The sequence below is a fragment of the Eptatretus burgeri genome, chromosome 9, assembly GCF_056783735.1.
Source record: "Eptatretus burgeri isolate ZD-2024b chromosome 9, Ebu_testis_v1, whole genome shotgun sequence".
Taxonomy (NCBI): Eukaryota; Metazoa; Chordata; class Myxini; order Myxiniformes; family Myxinidae; genus Eptatretus; species Eptatretus burgeri.
This window is the reverse complement of record NC_140969.1, coordinates 37,378,241-37,400,058: the sequence shown is the minus strand read 5'-3', so window position 1 is coordinate 37,400,058 and position 21,818 is coordinate 37,378,241. Positions and strand designations below refer to the sequence as shown.

General features: G+C 42.3%; 1 protein-coding gene across 2 annotated transcripts in view; it reads left to right on the top strand.

The window, feature by feature from the left end:
* The first annotated feature begins 12,618 nt into the window (after positions 1–12,618).
* LOC147019919 (uncharacterized) overlaps positions 12,619–21,818 on the top strand; it is a 110,146-nt gene continuing 100,946 nt past the window's right edge. Inside the window, exons 1-2 of one of the 2 annotated variants that reach the window (XM_085894761.1) lie at positions 12,619–12,917; positions 18,430–20,094. In XM_085894761.1, coding sequence (XP_085750887.1) covers positions 19,078–20,034 — 957 coding nt within the window. In that variant the 5' untranslated portion in view covers positions 12,619–12,917; positions 18,430–19,077 and the 3' untranslated portion in view covers positions 20,035–20,094. Of the gene's footprint in view, positions 12,918–18,429; positions 20,095–21,818 lie in introns of those variants that run through there. The other variant, XR_015061573.1, reaches the window with a different exon arrangement.

The window sequence follows — 21,818 nt, the reverse complement described above, 5'->3', positions numbered from 1 at the left end:
TTAAAGTAATTAAATCCAGAACACCACCACCGACCCTCACATTTACGAGGTCATGCATATCTGCTGCGATAGGGGGCGCCTGATATCCACTGTTATCTTTTGATATAATGGTTGATAATTTGGTACGTGGTCTAATGTTTGTTAAATAAAAAGTTCACGTCCTGGTAAAAGGATTCTGTAGAAAGTAATTCAGTTACAAATTGAATAAACTATACAAAGAAAAATATTTTGTCAACGGACTTTGGACCATCTATTTACTACGTACACACAGTGTAGCTCAATCTTAAGAAAAATGGAGGCAAACAATAGAAGAGCGGACCCATACAAGAGAGAAAAAGGTAGCAAGGGGAATGAGGGAGGGGAGGTAGAGAATAATAAGAAGGAGGTATGGAGGAGAGAGAGTCAGATTAAAAGGAAGAGGTACAAACGAATGTGGACTGTGGAGGGATCTTAAAATTTTGCTGTTTGCATACATAATAGATAGATTGTCCATATTAATATCGAGCCCTTCATGGGTCCAACGGAACACGAGTCTTTGTGAAAGATGGTGTTAGTCCGACAAGATAAACAATGGAATTTATCAATTTAAAGTTGATAAGTGTTTACACCGTCCGAAACGAGGTTTGACTGGCATTTCGTGCAGTCAGTCGTCCTTCCTCAGAACAAAATAGGACACCTTTTGAGGGTCACCTTTCGTGGTCATAAACCTGTAGTTTGAATCAAAGGTTTAGATCTCTCCATGAAGCAAGCTTTATTGAGTGCACGTGGTGTACACGGTGGTCCATATGTCCTGTAAACCCATTGAGTGCAAATAGCATGTTCGTTTGTAGGCACCTTTAGTTGGTCACCTAACTCACCTTTAGTTGGTCACCTAACTCACCTTTCATAGTGATCCAAATGCTCAGGGGGTTGAGAGTATCACAAGGTATCACAAGGACGTTTGGCGCATGAGGAGGCCATTCGGCCCATCATACCTGCACTACACTAACACTAGATGAAACTAGAGAGTTCATAGAACACCTTACTCCGAGCAGTCTTGGGGGGAAAAAGACATGGGAAAGGTCTTTTAAACACTTGCTTTGCGTTTTGGAGCACAATGTACACTCACTTTGTTCGTGAACCTTGCATAACAGGCATGATGATAACCACACAGCACAATGCACCACCATATTTGTCTGAATCTCAAACAGTTATTCTGTCCTCGTGGCATAAGGGCGTGATGCTGGTTCTCATGGCTTTTCTCATGGTTACTCTGGCCTCAGGGCATGAATATTTTTTCCAAGTGCTGCGAAACAGAAAGTTTTTGAAAGTGACGAAAAGGCAATTTGTGTTCCACAGTGTTCAAGTTCCGGTATCTCTTCTTCTTCTTTCGGCTGTTCCCATTGGGGGTCGCCACAGCGGATCATCCGTATGATCCGCATAGTGATTTGGCACATGTTTTACGCCGGATGCCCTTCCTGACGCAACCCTGGTCGCCTCTTACGACACAGGGATATGGTACACCTATTTTAACCGGGGTATACACCGGCCCAGTATACTGGTACTCATTTCGCCGACCTCGGAAGGATGACAGGCTGAGTCAACCCCCTGGTGTATTAATTCAGTGGCCCAACGGGGCTTGAACTCAGGACCTTTTGGATCCCAAGCCGCTGCCCTAACCACTGCGCCAACACCAGGCTATTGTTCAAGTTCCGGTATATACTGTATAATTCAACTGAAATAAAATAAAGATTTTAAAGGTCTTTGGGGAAAAAAATTGGGAAGTTCACCACCATTAATGCAACGCCTTTTACACCACCCTATTTAACACGTGACTAGTTCTTCGTGGCTGTTGTTTGTGTCCTTTATGATGTCCATAAAAAACAGTAAGTTTCCTGTTTGGAATTATTTTCAATTTTGTTTGACTGCCAGACAGGCAAACGGAGCAAAAAAAAAAAAATAAACCAATGTCACCCGCAGGGTGACCCGTATCTTGCCAAAAGGTGACCACGTGTGACTTCTTTAAGGTCACACTGAGGTGAACAGAGCTGCTATCCACCAGGAGCGACTCCTTGAGGAATATCTGCCTACGAGAGATTCCGATGAGAATCGTTCTACAGAGTAACCATGAAAAATATGCTTTTTCCTCATAACGTCACCAAATGACGTCATAATGTCGGAAGCTTGACATATCTAGAAAGCACTCATCGAGGTGTTCAATTTGAGGTACTACACGATATGGTTCCTAAAACTTGAAAATTTGACCTTGGGGTCAAATATGTATGACCTCAGGCGCTAACCATGAAGGTCAAGGCCAATCGCCACCAAAAATTAATCAGCTGAGCGCCAGACCATGAACTATATTCCCATGAAGTTTGAAGACGATCCGATCAAAATTACTCAAAAAATAAGGGTTTCGTCGACTCCCCTGATTTGCGCCAAAGTGACCTTGACCTTTGACCTTGACCTTCAAAATTTTATGCGCTGAAAGGGACCTCTATAGGCCTCTGATATGCGAAGTTACAAAAATTTCCGATGATAACTGTGCTCTGCAGAATTTTTTATACGTGATTACAGACAAAAAAAACATACAAGCTGACTAACATATCTTGCAAAAACTTCGTTTTGGCAAGATAAAAAATCTCACTCCTCTCTGTGTGTGTGTGCGTGTTCAGGTAGAATTCAGAGCCAAAGTCCTGTTAAACTACAGATTGGTTTTCTGATTCGTGGTCAAATTTGTGTTCAAAATATAACATTTAATTGAAATGAAAATTTATTCCATAATCATAAAATTACTTTTGTAAATGGACAGACAGAAGTGAACTAATTGCGTAACCCCTCTTTTCACTTCACCTGCATGACTAATAAATCAGTCAAAGTTAATTTCAGTGGCGGGATTGGGGGGGGGAGGAATGGGGATGAGAAAAGTATGGCAAGCTCAGGGACATCACCAAGTCACCAGGGTGTTAAAATAAAACTCTGTGTGTGTGTGTGTGTGTGTGTGTGTGTGTGTGTGTGGTGTTTGGAAGGAACGGGGGGGGGGGGGGGCGTGGAATGGTTGTGTATGTTTATTCACTTTTTGGAATTGTATCCTATTTCTTTGTTGGGTGAAGGCTGCTTTTGGGTGAATAATGTACAACACTAATCACACACAATCCCTTGACGATACCCTCTCACAGATATCACACTCAGCACAGATGCACACAATCGCCCAACCATGCCCAAGCTAAATGCAGGTCCTGCCAATATCCCTGTACCCATCTATCTCCAATGCTACTAGGTACCTACCTAATATCAATTTAAACTTATCTACTCTTTCTGCTGATACTACCTTTTCAGGGAGACCATTCCATGCATTAACTACTTTCTGAGTGATAGACCCCCTACCTTAATATCATCTAACTCGCCTCTTCTTTACTCTCAGGTTATGTCCCATGGTCCACTCACTGTCTATTCTACTGAAATAACTTTTCTGTATTTATTTTGTCTCTCCCCTCATAACCACTTCCTTTCTAATGCATAAAATGCTGTCTCGTTCAGCTGCTCCTCATAGCTGAGTGTATCCCAAGCCCACCACCCTAACCATTCAGCAACACCAGGCACGTATCCATATGGTGAAATATATATATAAAAAAAATACAAAATGCAGGAAAGAGACGATGTTTTTTTTTTGAGGTACAAGGAAGTGAAAATAATACAGTAAAGGCATTTATGAGAAAAAAATATTGCAAGAGAATGTGGAAGGAACCAAAAGGTCTTCTAGAGATATGTTGATAGCAATTTGAAAGTAAGGCCAGGTGTTCATGTGATTATGAAAATGAAATTCGAAAGAATGGTTGAACTCCCCAATTGGACTGTATTCAGCTGAAGAATGAAACAAATTGAAATGTCATGTTTTTTATTGTAAGGGCAGATGTTGAGGGGAGTACTGATAGGATGGTGCAAAGGAGAGGAGGTTATCTTTGAGCTGTCTCATCTGGTTCTGATTCCTGACCCAACTAAAAACTATTGAATTGGTGCTTCACAGGTAGGAAGGTGCATCACAACGTGAGATCTCTCGCTGGACTTCTTGCATCCCTTAACTCTGATTCTGCAACTGGACTGAACGGCATCAGCTAACGTTTCCCAAAAACTTGCATATGGTATCTTCTCTTTGCTATTGTCACTGTATAATTTGCCCGAGGTCATCTTCCATCCGCTTGGAAGTCTTGGAAGCCGGCCAGCAACACACATAAACTAGAATGGCACTCGGTAGAGCGTATACCTCCGCCTCGTAATGCCTGATCCACGAGAACATATCTGGCCCAATACATTTTTGAAATATCATGCTACATTACATATCCTTTTTGAGCCCTATCTCTCAATGGTGATGAATCACTTTAAAAAATATCAAGTAGTCGGATCCAGATCCAGATCTTCACCAAAATGGAATCAATTTGTCGTGGTAACACACCCAACCTGTCCACCAAGTTTCATCCGAATCCGTCTGCAACTTTTTCAGATATCGTGCTATATATTAGTTCAGCCCGATCTCTCAATGGTGAAGAATCACTGAAAAAATTATCAGATCTGTATCCGGATCTTCACCAAAATTGAATCATTTCTTCCTTCTCACACACTGAACCTGCCACAAAATTTCATCCGGATCCGTCCACAACTTTTTGAGATATCCTGTACACAGACAAACAGACAAACAGACAGAAAGGGGTGAAAACATATCCTCCTTCACCTTTGGTGACAGAGGTAACGAGAGAGTTCATAGAACTTGATACCCTGTGCAGTGTTTAGGTGTATTCTTTAATTTTAATAAAATAATGATTGTTTAAAAAACTCCAGAAGTTTAGCACGACTGAAGCAGTATTATACACCACCGTTATCCTTATACACTGTAATAAGAAGATGAGCCCCAGTTTAGGAGACGGAGGCTTTATTGATTACCATAGAACACAGTGCCAATCGGCATCGTACATAGCAATAGGTAGCATCTTCTTCACCCTGAGACTGCACCCTCTCACATGCCACGCTCACTTCCCAGGGGCTGTGCTTGACACCTCCTATTACATATACCACTCCATAGATCATGTCCAACAACTGCAAAACTGGAGGTTCTTGGAAATATTATGAAGGCGATTTGTGTTCTACGGTGTCAAGTAAATAATTATATTTAAATGAAGGGTTAAGGAGGTTTAACGGTGTACAAGTTAATTCCAGGATTTACTGGTTTTACCCAGTGTCTATTACATCATCCTATCTAACACGTCACATTATTTCTTTGTGACTGTTGTTTGTGTCCTTTATAACATCCTTAAAAACAGTGAGGTTCCTGTTTGGAATGATTTTCAATTTTGTTTGACTGTCAGCTGGGCAGAAAGAGTAAAAATAATATCTCACTCACCTCTGTGCATGTGTGATCGGGACAAATTCAGCCAAAGTACTGTAAAACAGCAAACTTGTCTTCCTATTCATGTTCCGATTCGTGTTCAAAATATAACTTTCAATTTCAATCATTTGTTCCTCGATCAAAAACAGATAAGATAGGTGGATGGACGGACAGAAGGACATGAACCAATTGATTAACCCCGCTTTTCGCTTCGCGTGCCTGGATAGCAAGGTACAAAAAAGATCTGCTTAACTACAGACATATCAGCTTACTTCCATTCTTCAACAAGGTCATGGAATCCATCATCACAGTAGATATCAAATCCTTCCTCTTCTGCAATGGCCTGATCTCAGTTCAGATTTAGACCATCAGTTCGGATTCAGACCAGGTCACTCTACCTTTGACATGCTGCTTCTCTCTCACAACAATGGATGGAGGCCCTCAATTCAGGCATGAGACCAGGGTTGTCTCTCCTGACATATCTCGAGCATTCAATACAGTCTGGCACCTTGCCTTGCTCTCCAAATCTCTGCCTATGGCATCCATTGCCAACTCCTCACTTGCCTTCCTGATGTCCTCCATTCTCGGAGCCAACTTGTGTCTCTCAATGGGATCCTTTCATCTCCTCTCCCTGTCACAAGGCTTGAGTGCCATAAGGCAGTGTTCTGGGCCCAGTCCTATTCCTGATCTTCATCAAAGAGAGATATTTACCCCAAATCATGTTTGGGAAGAGGGAGATGTGGGAGTGGGTATTGTGTGGGTTGTGATTGTCGTCACACGTATATATATATATATATATATATATATATATATATATATATATATATATATATATATATATATATATATATATATATATATATATATATATATATATATATATATATATATATATATATATTGTACATCGCTCCTTTCAAATTCCATATCCAGGCGATGCATGGTGTCATCGCCAGGCGACAAAGGGAGTACTCAGTTTTCACTCCGTTTGTTTGTTTGTTTTCTTGTTTGTTTGTCCGGGCGATATCTCAGCCATCCTTTGAGCTATGAAGCTGAAATTTGGGGACAGAAGTGAAGATGTGCTTTGGCAAAAATGTTATTGTACACCTCTCCTTCCCAATTCCATATGTAGGTGATGCATGACGTCATCGCCGGGTGATGGAGGAATGGAGTACTCAGTTTTTACTCCATTTATGGGTCGCCAAAATAGTTGGGTCGCCGAAATAGGTGACCCTTATTGTTAGTAATTCTGTCTGTTTGTTTGGATGTTTGTTCGTTTGTCATCAGCATAATTGGTAGTAAACGTGGGCGGATTTTGACCAAACTCGGGTGGTAGGTACATCTTATGACCTAGTGCTTTGGAAATTGTGATGGTTGCTAGGGACGCTTTGGTTCCCTAGCAACAACCGAAAAACCTTCAAAATCAGTACCGTTCACGCGAAATCAATTCCGAAAGCCATTATCCCAAGTAGGGTTATGAAATTTGGCACGAATGATCAACAGGTGATGCTCTATCAAATATATTCTGGTTTTTTGATATACTAGTACGTGCCCGTAAAAAAAACAAACAAATAAATAAATATTCAAACCGCGAGCAACAAACAACCACGCAGGTCGTTTCTTCGCTCTCGAGTGCCCGTACGTGCGTGGCCTGGAAGTTCGAATATTATTCGCAGTTACGATTATTCGCAATTTAGTTTGAATACCCAATTATTCAAATAGCGCCAACGTATTTTACCTTTTTGCAATGTCGTGGCAAGGAAAAACAAAAAGAGAAGAGAGAGAAAAAAAATTTACTTCCTGGTTCGGAGCATACCAGCACTCTGATGTTACCGAAATTTATACACCGGCTAATATGAAAACGATCATAACTTGGGGCATTGTGTTTATCTATAAATGCGCATAAGAAATCGAGAAATTATTAGAATACACGAAATCATCATTATCCGGAAGTCTGTACGTTGTAACCCGTAATGGATCCGGAAGCCCGTACATTGTAACCCGTAATGGCGAACGCGGCTGAGCTTCCTTTCCCATCGGCCACGCCCACGCAACAACGTGTCTATCATTGGTTTGGTAAATAAATGGCCATAACTTTGGAAGCACTTGTCCGATTAATATCAAACCTTGAAAAGACACATCCTCGGGTCCCCAGCAATATACCTGGCAAGTTTCAATTAGATCGGACCAGCGGTTGTCGAGAAACGGCGGTCACAGACACACACACACACACACACACACACACACACACACACACACACACACACACACACACACACACACACACACACACACACACACACACACACACACACACACACACACACACACACACACACACATTGCTGGAATTATAGATAGATGGAATACTTTACCTCTTTCTCGGCGACCCATCGCCGCCTACCGGCTTGTCTTGTTACTTACGAAATCTAAAGATTTCGTAAGTATATTGATGACTTCCGTTTCTGTTTGTTTGTTTGTTTGTGTTTGTTTGTTTGTTTGTTTGTCGGCACGATAACTCGAGAACGGAAGGAGTTACCAATGTCAAATTACACCACGTGATTCAGGATGGTGATGGCTCGTGCTGATTAGATTTTGGTCAAAAATCGGTCAAAGGTCAAGGTCAAAGTGAGGTCAAATATTCTATTTTTGATGGTTTGGTACAGATAACTCGAGAACGGAAGAAGCTACCAATGTCAAATTACACCACGTGATTCAGGAGGGTGATGGCTAGTGCTGATTAGATTTTGGTCAAAATCGGTCAAAGGTCAAGGTCACAGTGAGGTCAAACATAATTCCGTAAATTCATGTGGAGAAATGGAGTATTTTTGCTTCGCTCGACGTCACGAGTTCGTTTTAACTTCGATTTTAATTTTGTCTTCGGTTTTTGTGATCGCTTCGGACGCTTAAAACTCGGTTGTCGAAATTCTGGTAAAAATCGGATGTTTTGGAGACGTTTTAAGATTGTATAAAAAAATATTTCACTCGATGCGTCACGGGTCGTCCCATGATGCAGTGCGCTCGAGCAGACGCGTCGTTGAGTTACGTTAAGGTATAATTGCGTGGAGAAATGGAGATTTTTGCTTCGCTCGACGTTACGATTTTTGATGGTTTGATACAGAATCATCGTAGAAACTTCTGGTTTGCGTCGCTCCCTTCTCGAGAGACAGCTTTTATTAGACAAGGTCAGAGGTCAAGTTGATGATTTCGTAAGTACCAGTCTATGACTGCTTGTTTGTTTGTTTGTTTGTCCAGTCAATATCTCTGCTATCCTTTGATCTCGGAAGCTGGAATTTGGGAACAAAAGTGAAGCTTTGGCAAAAACGGTATTTTTAATTTTTTGATTCATGAATTAACAGATTAATTACTTTATTATTATCGATTTTTTAAATTACTTATTTATTTTATTTCTCATCTGTGCAATATCTCAGGCACCTTTTCAGTAAGGAAGCTGATTTTTGGACATGACAGTGATCAAGTGATTTGGCTATAAAGGGTATTTTTGATTTATTGATTCATCAATCAATTAATTATTCATTTTTCGATTAATTACTTAATTTTCAAAAAGTTACAGATTCAGATGAAACAGTAGTGGTTTTGTTATACTATTAGTTGATTGATGAAGACATTAATTTTTTTTACGAATATTAATTTTAATTATGCAATTAATCATTCAATTATTGTACATCGCTCCCTCCAAATTCCTTCTCCATGTGCTGCACAGCGAGTAAGTATCATTTGTACACATTCACCTCACCTTCCACCCACTTCTCAGAAGTACACTGTGGAAAGCACCCTGGAAATGTTGCGTGCTGAAGCATTTGTTATTTGGTTCCGGAGACACAAGATAATTTATCCGAGATTTTTGCATCTATTGGTGAAAGGAGAGAGAGAGAGAGAGAGAGAGAGAGAGAGAGAGAGAGAGAGAGAGAGAGAGAGAGAGAGAGAGAGAGAGAGAGAGAGAGAGAGAGAGAGAGAGAGAGAGAGAGAGAGAGAGAGAGAGAGAGAGAGAGAGAGAGAGAGAGAGAGAGAGAGAGAGAGAGAGAGAGAGAGAGAGAGAGAGAGAGAGAGAGAGAGAGAGAGAGAGAGAGAGAGAGAGAGAGAGAGAGAGAGAGAGAGAGAGAGAGAGAGAGAGAGAGAGAGAGAGAGAGAGAGAGAGAGAGAGAGAGAGAGAGAGAGAGAGAGAGAGAGAGAGAGAGAGAGAGAGAGAGAGAGAGAGAGAGAGAGAGTACGAGAGAGTACGAGAAAGAGAACGAGAAAGAGAACGAGAAAGAGAACAAGTGTTATAATCACAGCTGCCAAAAGCCAATTGTATTTACAGGATATAATACGAACCCAACTCCTGTCATCCATGGATATTTCTCCGATATCTTATATTCTCGTTAGTCCAATTTGCATTCAAGAACACAACAATTATGGTCATTAGCTATCGTGTGCAGCCTGTGGCTGCATAATTTTCCAAAGGTGTGGCTGTGCCGCTGATGCAGTGTCCTCTATTACCAGTGCAATGGTACTCATTTCACCGTCCTTGGAAGTATGACAGGCTGAGTAAACCCACCTGGTGTTAATTCAATAGTTTAAGGGGCTCAAACTCAAGACCTCGAGATTTTAAGCCAGCCACCCTAACCATTAAGCCAACACCAGGCTTTAACAATTGTGGTGAACCAATTTATGTTTAAAAGACGACATGACTTACAGATTTTGCGCTAGTAGCGGCGACGGTTAACAGTGCTCGGCGATCCAAACCGAATCGGTGTAAACACACAGCGCATGCACAAAAGGCCTTGTTTAGCATTCATACGTCGTTTTGAAAGTCCAGTATTTTATGGTTTAAATCCAGGAATGGTTGCTTGGATAACTTAGAGGTATGAACACTCGCCTAAGAGCTGCTATCATGAGTTCGAATCTCCACCCAGTTATAAACTGCTATCCTGGTGTTTCACATGCAGGGCAAGTCTCCATCCCTCAGAAGGACATTAAGCCAGAGGAACGGAGTGTTTGTACCGGTCGTTGGTAGATGTTAAAGATCCCATTGTGTCTTTCACAAAGGGTATCGGTGGGCTCGTCACCTTGAAGAAATTGCGAATTCCTCCTTGAACCGACATGGGGCACTGCATCTCGGCAGCACAGTCATGCTTCCAACAATGATGCAAACCAGCAGCTTTGTGCTGCATCGGAAGTAATGACACCCCAGGAAGAGGCAATAGATCATGGACTTAAACAGTTTCCAGATATTAATAAGGTATACAAAAAACAACCTCCTTTTGGTGGCTTTGGCAATTGAACATTGGACAAGTTGGGTAGAAGTGGTGTTAACAAAACCTGTGGACCAACCAGAACCAGCGCAACAGCCAAAAAACAAATTGAAGAGTTGTATTTGATAGTGTTTGAAATACTACTTGCTAGACTTTTCATTTTATTCTTTAGCTTGTTATCTGCACTTCATACCACCAGCATATATAATCAATTTAATGAATTTATATTGGCATTTGCTAAGGAAACCCAATCATTAAAAAAGAGGTAAAGGTGAAGTCGTATATGATAGACCACTATAGTGAGTTATAAGTGCGGTGCGATTGAGTCACAGCTGCGATGCACCTGAATGCCCCGCACAACAACATCGGTGACACAAGAACGTTGTGTGTGCGCTTTGTGTTGAGCGGAACAGACCATGGTGTTGTGCGGGCGCGCGCGATCCGGTTCGCAGCCCACTCGGGCACAGTCACGCGCTTTGTCTGGCCTCCAGGACAGCCTTTTCGCAAGAGGCTCAAGCTCGCTCGCTGGCGTCGACTCAGCGCAAAGATGTTAACTCAGCAGAACCGGGCGAACAAAAGGCCAAGCGGGCATGGCCACGTCGACGTATTCAGTGTTGCCTTTCTAGATTGTTGTTCCGATAGCTGGTTTTTTTTTTCTCGTGTTTGTGTGTATGTGTGTGCCCTCGCATGAAGTTTCCACCTGACTCGCCGAACATGATCAATTCTCGTGTGAAATGAAACCACAGCGCTAAGTGATAAGCTCCAGTCCGTCATTTCCGAGATCAACGCGGCTCCTTGTCATTTCACTTACGACGTCATTGCCAGGTTTTTTGGCAAACTTTTTACATTTGGTAGCGTTAAATGGTCCACAGTTATAGTTATCCCTTTTCATCCGACAATATGCCTTTATCGGTGTCATTGTAACTTTCCACAATGCATTATTTACCTTCTCCACCGAAGGTGAAGGAGGGTATGGCCGGAATCCTTCGGATTTCGGTAATTATGTTGGTCGGTTGTGTGTGTCATTCTGTGTCTGTCTGTCTGTCTGTCTGTCTGTTTGTGTGTTTGTTTACCCTGTAGCAGCCACACCGTTTCAGCGATCATAACCAAACTGGGTACAGATGTCGGCCATGGTCCAACTTAGACACTTGTCGTTTTTGGTGAATCTAGGTCAAAGGTCAAGGTCAAGGTCACCGAAAAACCGAAATTCTTATTTTCGCAATAACGTCCGCTAAAATGGTCGTATCGACTTCAAACCAAATCCAAAATGTGCATCTTCCAATACTGCATCCAACCATATGTCTCATTGGGGTGTCACACCAACACCCTTCTTAGCGGTCGGGGGTCGAATGTCAGGGGGGGTCGGGTCAAAACTTTCAAATCGCGATAAAAACGCCATTTCAAGTCCGATTGACTTCCAAGTTATGATCATGACCAAACTAAGTGCTATAACTCATTAAACAGTAGCACTATCGACTTATAAGAAGCAAATTTTTTCCAGGTTTTTGTTTTTTCGGAGATCATGGAGATATGACAAAGTTATTCTGACAATTCCTTGCTCAACGAGCAATTTCATTTGTTTGTTTGTTTGTTTGATTGTGTAAAGGATATCTCAAAAAGTTGCGGACGGATGCGGACGACATTTTGTGGACAGGTTCGGTGTGTGACGAGGACGAACTGATTATATTTTGGTGAAGATCCGAATCCGGATCTGGATACGAGAATTATTTAATTTTTTAAAAAAGTGATTCTTCACCATTGACAGGACCAAAAACGATATTGTACTATATCGCATGATATTTGATAAAATGTATTGGGCTCGATATGTTCTCATGGATCAGGCATTACATGGTAGAGGTGTGCGCTCTACCGAGTTCCCTTCTCGTTATTATTGTCCATCAAGACTGATATTCACAGTATTTCAAAATTCCTCTCGACACCTGACTTCTTCCCACCATCAGAGTGCGCTGCAGACCAAAATTGCAAACGGTTCAACGTCCACCAGTCATCGTCGAATCGATCGTGCTACTGACCGTTTGCAGTTTAATTAATATCGACGCAATTGATACTCAACCGGTTCCCCCAAACCATGCAAGTCGATCTAAGATCTAAGTTTCAAGCAGGGCACAAATCAAGCTTCCATGGGATAAATGATCAGGCTTCCGCATCATTTCTCAATAATGGCGCAATTGAGTACACTGTTTGAACTCCAGCAATAATGCGGCTCACCAACGAGTGACTGCTGATTCATCAATGAGTCGCGCGGGGAATGACTTTCCAGTGATCGCAATTTCTCAACAAAGGTGAGAGCTGCGCGAACGTGAAATCGGGAAAGTGAAGTGACGTCACGACCAGAACTTGATGAGTGCGTGGGTGACGTGTTTGGGGGGGGGGCGGAATGGAGGAATAACGAGTGACGGTGATGTCGATCGGTTTTGAGACTCGTGTCGAACTGCACAGGTGTCCACGACGTGGGAAGTGTCTAGTCGATTGCGGTCCAACCTAGGAAACGGGAAAATCCCCAATTTGCTGCTGCTGCTGCTGCAACCCACACTGGTTAAAGAACAAGAAAAAAAAAATCCTTCGGAATGATCTAACTATATTTTATCACTGTCTGCGTTTTACAGACGTTGTGTCAGCGTGATTCGTGTGTTTTTGGAAGTTTCGAACCACACTGGGAATTTTTTGTTGTTGAATATCTTGAATAGATAACGAGCTATACGTGGGACCAGAAACTATAAGCAGTTGGCCCAAGTTCATGAAGTTGTACGTAATTAGAGCTCAATATATTTCGAGTGATTAATGCTCGGCTGGAGAATAAACAGCTGAAATAGATTACAAATGTGAATGCTGTATAGGATGATACCCATGCCTTTATTGGGTTTCCAGAAACCCCTTATTTCTGGACAAAACATGCAACAGCACAGTGTATGCAGGTGTGATGCAAATGTTTGTCATTATTATACTCCTCATTTTCATCCTCGAAAAGTCAGGTAACCTTGTCTGAGTACCAGTGTGACCACTCCTTGGCTTTTTTTCACAAGATCTTGGATATTCGTTGTTCACCTTGGCGTCTTGGTTTTCTATAGGTTTTCTTGGCGTATAGGTTTTCTATTATCATCGCTTTTCCGAAACCTTGTGAATTCTTGGCTTTTTTCATTGGCTCACCTTGGCATTTATAAAAATGAGGAGTGGTCACACTGCTGAGTACCGTAATAAAAAGCAATGAAAAATGTCACGAGATGAAAAATAAACAATCGCCATGTTCACTCGGGTTCATTTATAAATTTTCGTGGTCACGTGATATTTGGAGGCTACTATTTCAAGACGAACCTCATTCATTTTGCAACAGGGTAAACTGAAGGGGCTTCACAAATCACAAGGCACATGAGAGTGCGAACCGGTGTGGCTCAGTCATTCACCATTGTGAATTGTTGTGAAAGTTGTAGTGAAAATTGTAGTGAATTGTAGTGAAATTGTAGTGAAAGTCACACCATTGTGAAAGTTCACCATTGTGAATTATTCACCATTGTGAATAAAATGGTGGAATGAATAAAAGGTTTAAAAAAAAAATTAGGTGTACATTATCGACACTCATGGAATAGCTGGAGCAGATTTGAATGGAACAAAATGGAAATGGGAAACACCAACAGCATAGTAGAAGTGAGAGTAAAATCAACAAGAGGACACACGGGGTTGAACAAGCTGAATTAAACACAGTAAGAAAAGGAAGGGAAAAGCGGGGATGAAACAGAAGAGGAACAAACCACAAACGAAAAAAGGTGAGGGAGCAGGGGATCACAATAACCTGGAAAAGGGAGTGCTTGGGAATGGGGTCATTTGGGGTAGAAGAGATCAGAGGTGTGGTTGCAGGGGGATGAGCTGAGGTACTGGTTATCAGTTGTATTGAAGCCTTGAAGGGAAGAATCGAAATTAACATAATGTGGAAGTTGGTTCCACAGGTGAGAGAAAAGAGGAACAAATGAGTGGAGGTGACCAGCAATCCTGGATTTTGGGAGTTTAACAAGAAGAGGGTTACTGGCAGATCATGTGCACCCTGCAGAAACCTGGGAGGGACAGAGCCAAGAGAGGGCAGAAGGTGCAAGACCAGGTCCAGATACCCATAACTCGAGAGAAAAGACTCCAGCAAAGTGGCTCGACCAGTGAGTGAGTTACTTTGCTGGAGTGTTACAATGTATGTAAAGGCATATAATGAAAAGGACTTCTTTTTTTAGTCATATAAACTTACCTCTGCATGGAAGTCAGCAAACATCACTCCTGTCCACAAGAAAGGTGTAACTACAGACAAAAACAGACCATTGAGTTTGCTTCCAGTTACAAACAGTCATGAAATCCATCATTGCTTCTGATGGTCAGCTTGGTTTCTATACCTGTCACCCAATGCTGGACTTGGTTCTGCAATGATCGGAGGCCCTCATTCTCAAAGAAGAGATTAGAACCGTCTCTCTCGACATACAGTATATGGGGCATTCGACACAGTCTGGCATCCTATTTTCCTTGCAAGGTCCCTCTCTGCCTGTGGCATAGAGGGCCACCTTCATTCCTGAATTTCCGACTTCCTCCATTCAAGCTGTCAATGTGTTGCCGCCAATAGAACTTTACTCCGCTCTCCCAGTGGAGGCTGAGCTTTCTCCAAGGCAGTGTTTTGGGCCCAGTCTTGTTCCTCATCTATATTAATGACCTTTCCAATGCTTTAGAAAATCCTCTATTCCTATTTTTCAGATGACTACACATTGTATCGTACAGTGCCCCCATCCCTCTGCTCGGCAGACAGCACCTGCTTCTCTCCCTGTTGATCTGGAAATTATTAGACTCTGATCTGATAAATGGAACATGTCCTTCGATCCTGGAAACTCCCACAGTCTCACTATGTCGCTTTGGAATGATTGCCAAACAAATCCACATATCTATTTGCATGATTATCCACTTGAAAAGGTTCAGTCTCTTGAACTCATTGGCCTCACCATCTGCCATGACCTTTCCTGAGCTGACCACATGACAAAGCTGGCCTCCAAAGCCTGCCGCGGTTAGAGCATTGTTAGTCGATCTAAGTCTTTCCTTGGAATATCAGAACTACTTACAGTCTACAAGGCATAGCTCAATGGAGCACTGCTCTCAACTGTGAACTGGTGCTCCAGCATTTTGTCTGTCTCTGCTGGATTCTATGGAATCTAAAGCTCTTAAAATTATTGGAATCTCCTGTGATGAGGCTGAACCACAAGGTCTGTTGCTCTGACATTGCAGGTAGGTCCGTGGTCTTTCTGTTTTCTACAATCTATTGCTCTCTGTTCTCTCAGGCCTCTGACACTCCCCAGCAACTCCAGCATGGACACATTCTTCCAATCACCCCATCCTGGTTAGACTTCCAGATTCCAACCTGACTACACACCTCAACTATTTAATTCCTCACTTCTTCCATCTATGGGACTGCCTTCCAGGGACTTCTGTCTCACTCGGCCCTCCAGGATTTCAAGCAGGCAGTGCACACCAACTCACGTCATTCCCCATCCTGACCATTGATCTTTATTACCCTCATTAACCATTCCGAACCCAACCCTCTGACTATCTGATTTGAGTGTTTCCTCCCATTCTCTCTAATTTCCTTTCCTGATCATTTTATTCTCTTGCCAGTTGTGTCCAACTGTTGCCCCGCTACAATTTAACCTTGTTCTTCTATGAGCTTCGCTCATGATACATCCAGGGAGATCCACCAGCAAGTAGATCTGTGCACTTAACAGGGATGGCTGATTCTTGGAAAGCCACAGACATAGATCAATTGTGCTACTACTACCACTGCTACGACGACTACTACTACTGCTGAGGCGACTACGACTACTGCGACTGCTACTTTAACAGCAACAATTATTCTCACCTTTTTGTGGGCTCAGCCAGGGAGAACGTTTTTGGCCTAAGTGTTTCACAAACCGGCTGGCAGGTCTGATGTTCGACTGAAGGTGCAGGAATCTGTAATTTTCTCAGATTATCGGTGATAACTCACCTATTTCGTGAAGGACAACGTGGGTTTGTTCACCACCACTGACCAGTGCTGGTAGACGCATCTTCTGGATTAACGTCTGTCTATCAGTGGAATGGCGCACACATTGATGCCTCGTCCTGCATGTGAAACACCAGGGTGGATATTTATAGCAGTGCTAAACAGATCAAAGGAGAGTGTGCACATATCCACGCCGTCCCCCACCAGTACATGCAGTTGTGCAAAATGTTAAATAATGGTCTTGATCACAACACATTCACAAATATAGGATTTGAAAAAGTGTGGTTTAACCCACCACCAGATGCATAATGTAATTATTTATTTGGAGATTGATAGTTTAAGAACTTGTTTTTGTCCTTGTCATGAGATCAATCAAACAATTCATGGATAATAGATCTTTATTCTTATGAAGCACAAGCAGCAATAGTGGAGCAGCTTGTGTGTTTTAAGTTTTTTGTTAATGTGATTTTTTTGTTGCTCATGCCATTTCGCAGTAAGGATGGTTGATGAAGATAAGCTGACTTCCATGAAGATGGAAGATGACCTCGGGCAAATAGAGCTGAATGTTTGTTGTCTTCACAACATGTTGCACCTTCATTAAATTTGTCAGCAAAGCAACGGGTACTTTTGCTGGTTATGTAATACTGGCAGGAGTACCCAGCATTTTCCGGTGCTGTTCCTAACCCTGTTGGCATTTTGAAGAAATCATTTTGATTGTTTTTTTTCCATTTTTTTTGTGGGGGACCTGAAACACTTCACCTTCCTACACCCACGAGGGAATGGGGTGGGGGATCATTTAATATTACCTTTCACATAGCTACAAAGGTGAAGGCACTCGAGAGCAATGGGGGAAAAAAAGTCTCCCCAAAAATCGAACTTTTTTTCAAAGAACATTTTTTGCCTAAAACACTCCCCGGTACTCACCACACACACACACACACACACACACACACACACACACACACACACACACACACACACACACACACACACACACAAACACACACACACACACACACACACACACACACACACACACACACACACACACACACACACACACACACCTCTTACAGAAGAGATAATTACGATTTTATGAAATGACTACACCAAGCTTATTTATATAAACTGGCAGAGCACCCACCCGATGGGCAATCTTCTTCCAAGCATGCAACATGTTCTTCTGATGCATACCTTTATTTGGGCAGTGCCTCGTCAATCACTATCGAAATTTAAAAAAAAAAATAACCTAGATTACGTGCAAGAAGCAAAAACATACCTACTTCTTATATTTCAAAATACCTCATTGCACTGGAATCCGCCATGCTTCACTGTATATGATGTCCTTATTATCCACCATGCTTCACTGTATATGATGTCCTTATTATCCACCATGCTTCACTGTATATGATGTCCTTATTATCCACCATGCTTCACTGTATATGATGTCCTTATTATCCACCATGCTTCACTGTATATGATGTCCTTATTATCCACCATGCTTCACTGTATATGATGTACTGATTATCCACCATGCTTCACTGTATATGATGCACTGATTACACTGAACAACAAATTTCAAAATTTTTTTTTTACTGGAGATGTGTAAAGTGATTAAGACTAATTTGGGTACGCTGATTTCAAAAATCATAACCGTTTTGCTGTATCACGTCAGGATTTTCAGGAACAGAAATATTCCCATTGCCTAGAAGTCAGGATTTCAATGAAATTTACATATGTCTTTAACATGTCTATTTCGTACAATTGTTGTTAACTTGTGTTATATTTCTTTCTTTCAGATAAAGATGAGTAGGCGTTCCTGTACCAATCATCCTGACAACTTCTGTTATGTCTGTGGTCGGTATACCAAAAAAGATCAACAGCGAAGTATATCTACAGCAGTGAAAATGAAGGCTGCCTACTTTCACTACTTCGGGTGTAAGGTGGGGGACCAAGAACAGAGCTGGGCACCACACATCTGCTGCACAAGCTGTCACACAACCTTGACTCAGTGGTTGGTGGGCAAGCGCGCGAGCATGCCATTTGCGGTGCCCATGATATGGCGTGAGCCGCAGAATCATCATGATGATTGTTATTTCTGCTGCACAAGCATCGCCGGCTTCAACAAGAAGAATAAAGGTCACATCAAGTACGCTGACTGAGTCTCTGCTCGTAAACCTGTGCCTCATGATGACGAGAACCCCGTTCCAACACCTCCAGCTGATCAGAACATAGCTGTAAGCAGTGGTGAAGAGGATGGTGATGATGAACCTTTTGAACCCGACACTCAAGAATCACACCTTCTGAACCAGGGAGACTTAAATGATCTTGTAAGAGATCTCTCGCTGTCAAAGGCGAAGGCAGAGCTGCTTGGATCAAGGCTGCAGCAGTGGAATCTAATTGAACCTAACACCAAGATATCCTTGTTCAGAGCATGTCACAGAGACATGGCTGAGTTCTTTGAGATGGAAGACACGATGACATTCTGCAGTGACATCAACGGTCTGTTGAAAGAACTTGGGTGTGATCACGATCCTGCAGACTGGCGCCTCTTCATCGACTCGGGGAAGAACAGCTTGAAGGCTGTTTTGCTCCACAATGGCAACGAGAAACCATCAGTCCCACTGGCTCACGCGTTCGGCATGACAGAGACCTATGAGACTATGCGGCAGCTGCTTGATTCCATCAAGTACAATGACTTCAACTGGCACATCTGCGGAGACTTGAAAGTGGTGGCGCTGTTGTTAGGGCTGCAGTCAGGCTACACGAAATACATGTGCTTCCTTTGTCTCTGGGATAGCAGAGACGACAAGAATCACTGGACGAAGAAAGATTGGGAAGAGCGAAAAGAGCATGTACCTGGTCGACACAACGTGAAGCATGTCGCCCTTGTCGACCCAGCCAAGGTTTTCCTTCCACCACTCCACATAAAGCTCGGCTTGATGAAAAGTTTTGTACGGGCAATGGATCTGAATGGGCGTGGGTTTTTATACCTCAAGGAAAAGTTTGGCAACACCTTGTCAGAGGCCAAGATCAAGGCTGGTGTCTTTGTTGGACCGCAAATCCGACAGATTATGAAGGACGAAACTTTTCCGACAACTCCAAACCCCAAAGAGCTGGCAGCGTGGAGGAGCTTCAAAGCTGTGACGGACAACTTCTTGGGGAACGAGCACGCGGACAACTATGAAGAAATAGTGCAGCAGCTGCTGGAGTCCTTCAGGAAACTTGGCTCCAGGATGTCCCTGAAAATCCATTTCCTACACCAGCACCTGAACTTCTTCCCTGACAACTTGGGAGCAGTCTCGGACGAGCACGGCGAGCGATTCCACCATAATAAGGACATCATCTACAGTGAAGCATGGCAGATAATCAGTGCATCATATACAGTGAAGCATGGTGGATAATAAGGACATCATATACAGTGAAGCATGGCGGATAATCAGGACATCATCTACAGTGAAGCATGGCAGATAATCAGTGCATCATATACAGTGAAGCATGGTGGATAATAAGGACATCATATACAGTGAAGCATGGTGGATAATCAGGACATCATCTTCAGTAAAGCATGGTGGATAATCAGTACATCATATACAGTGAAGCATGGTGGATAATCAGGACATCATATACAGTGAAGCATGGCAGATAATTATCTGCCATGCTTCACTGTAGATGATGTCCTGATTATCCGCCATGCTTCACTGTATATGATGTCCTTATTATCCACCATGCTTCACTGTATATGATGTACTGATTATCCACCATGCTTTACTGAAGATGATGTCCTGATTATCCACCATGCTTCACTGTATATGATGTCCTTATTATCCACCATGCTTCACTGTATATGATGCACTGATTATCTGCCATGCTTCACTGTAGATGATGTCCTGATTATCCATCATGCTTCACTGAAGATGATGTCCTTATTATCCATCATGCTTCACTGTATATGATGTACTGATTATCCACCATGCTTCACTGTATATGATGCACTGATTATCCACCATGCTTCACTGTATATGATGTCATGATTATCCATCATGCTTCACTGAAGATGATGTCCTTATTATCCATCATGCTTCACTGTATATGATGTACTGATTATCCACCATGCTTCACTGTATATGATGTACTGATTATCCACCATGCTTTACTGAAGATGATGTACTGATTATCCACCATGCTTTACTGAAGATGATGTCCTGATTATCCACCATGCTTCACTGTATATGATGTCCTTATTATCCACCATGCTTCACTGTATATGATGCACTGATTATCTGCCATGCTTCACTGTAGATGATGTCCTGATTATCCACCATGCTTCACTGAAGATGATGTCCTTATTATCCATCATGCTTCACTGTATATGATGTACTGATTATCCACCATGCTTCACTGTATATGATGCACTGATTATCCACCATGCTTCACTGTATATGATGTCATGATTATCCATCATGCTTCACTGAAGATGATGTCCTTATTATCCATCATGCTTCACTGTATATGATGTACTGATTATCCACCATGCTTCACTGTATATGATGTCCTGATTATCCACCATGCTTCACTGTATATGATGTCGTGATTATCCGCCATGCTTCACTGTATATGATGTCCTGATTATCCACCATGCTTCACTGTATATGATGTCGTGATTATCCGCCATGCTTTACTGAAGATGATGTCCTGATTATCCACCATGCTTCACTGTATATGATGTACTGATTATCCAGCATGCTTCACTGTCGATGATGTACTGATTATCCACCATGTTTCACTGTAGATTATGTGCTGATTATCCACCATGCTTCACTGTATATTATGTCGTGATTATCCACCATGTTTCACTGTAGATTATGTGCTGATTATGCACCATGCTTCACTGTATATGATGTCCTGATTATCCACCATGCTTGACTGTATATGATGTCCTGATTATCCACCATGTTTCACTGTATATGATGGACTGATTTTCCACCATGTTTCACTGTATATGATGTACTGATTATCCACCATGCTTCAGGTCAGGTATGGGAGCATATGCCAGAACAGCGCGTCGCTGCATCCACTTTCCGCCAGTACTCCAGGGGCCTCCGTCTGGCCATCCCCCAGGCAGATGCCAGGCCCATCCCCATCTCCTTGAGATGATGGTCAACCTGCTGCAACCACGAGGCACGTG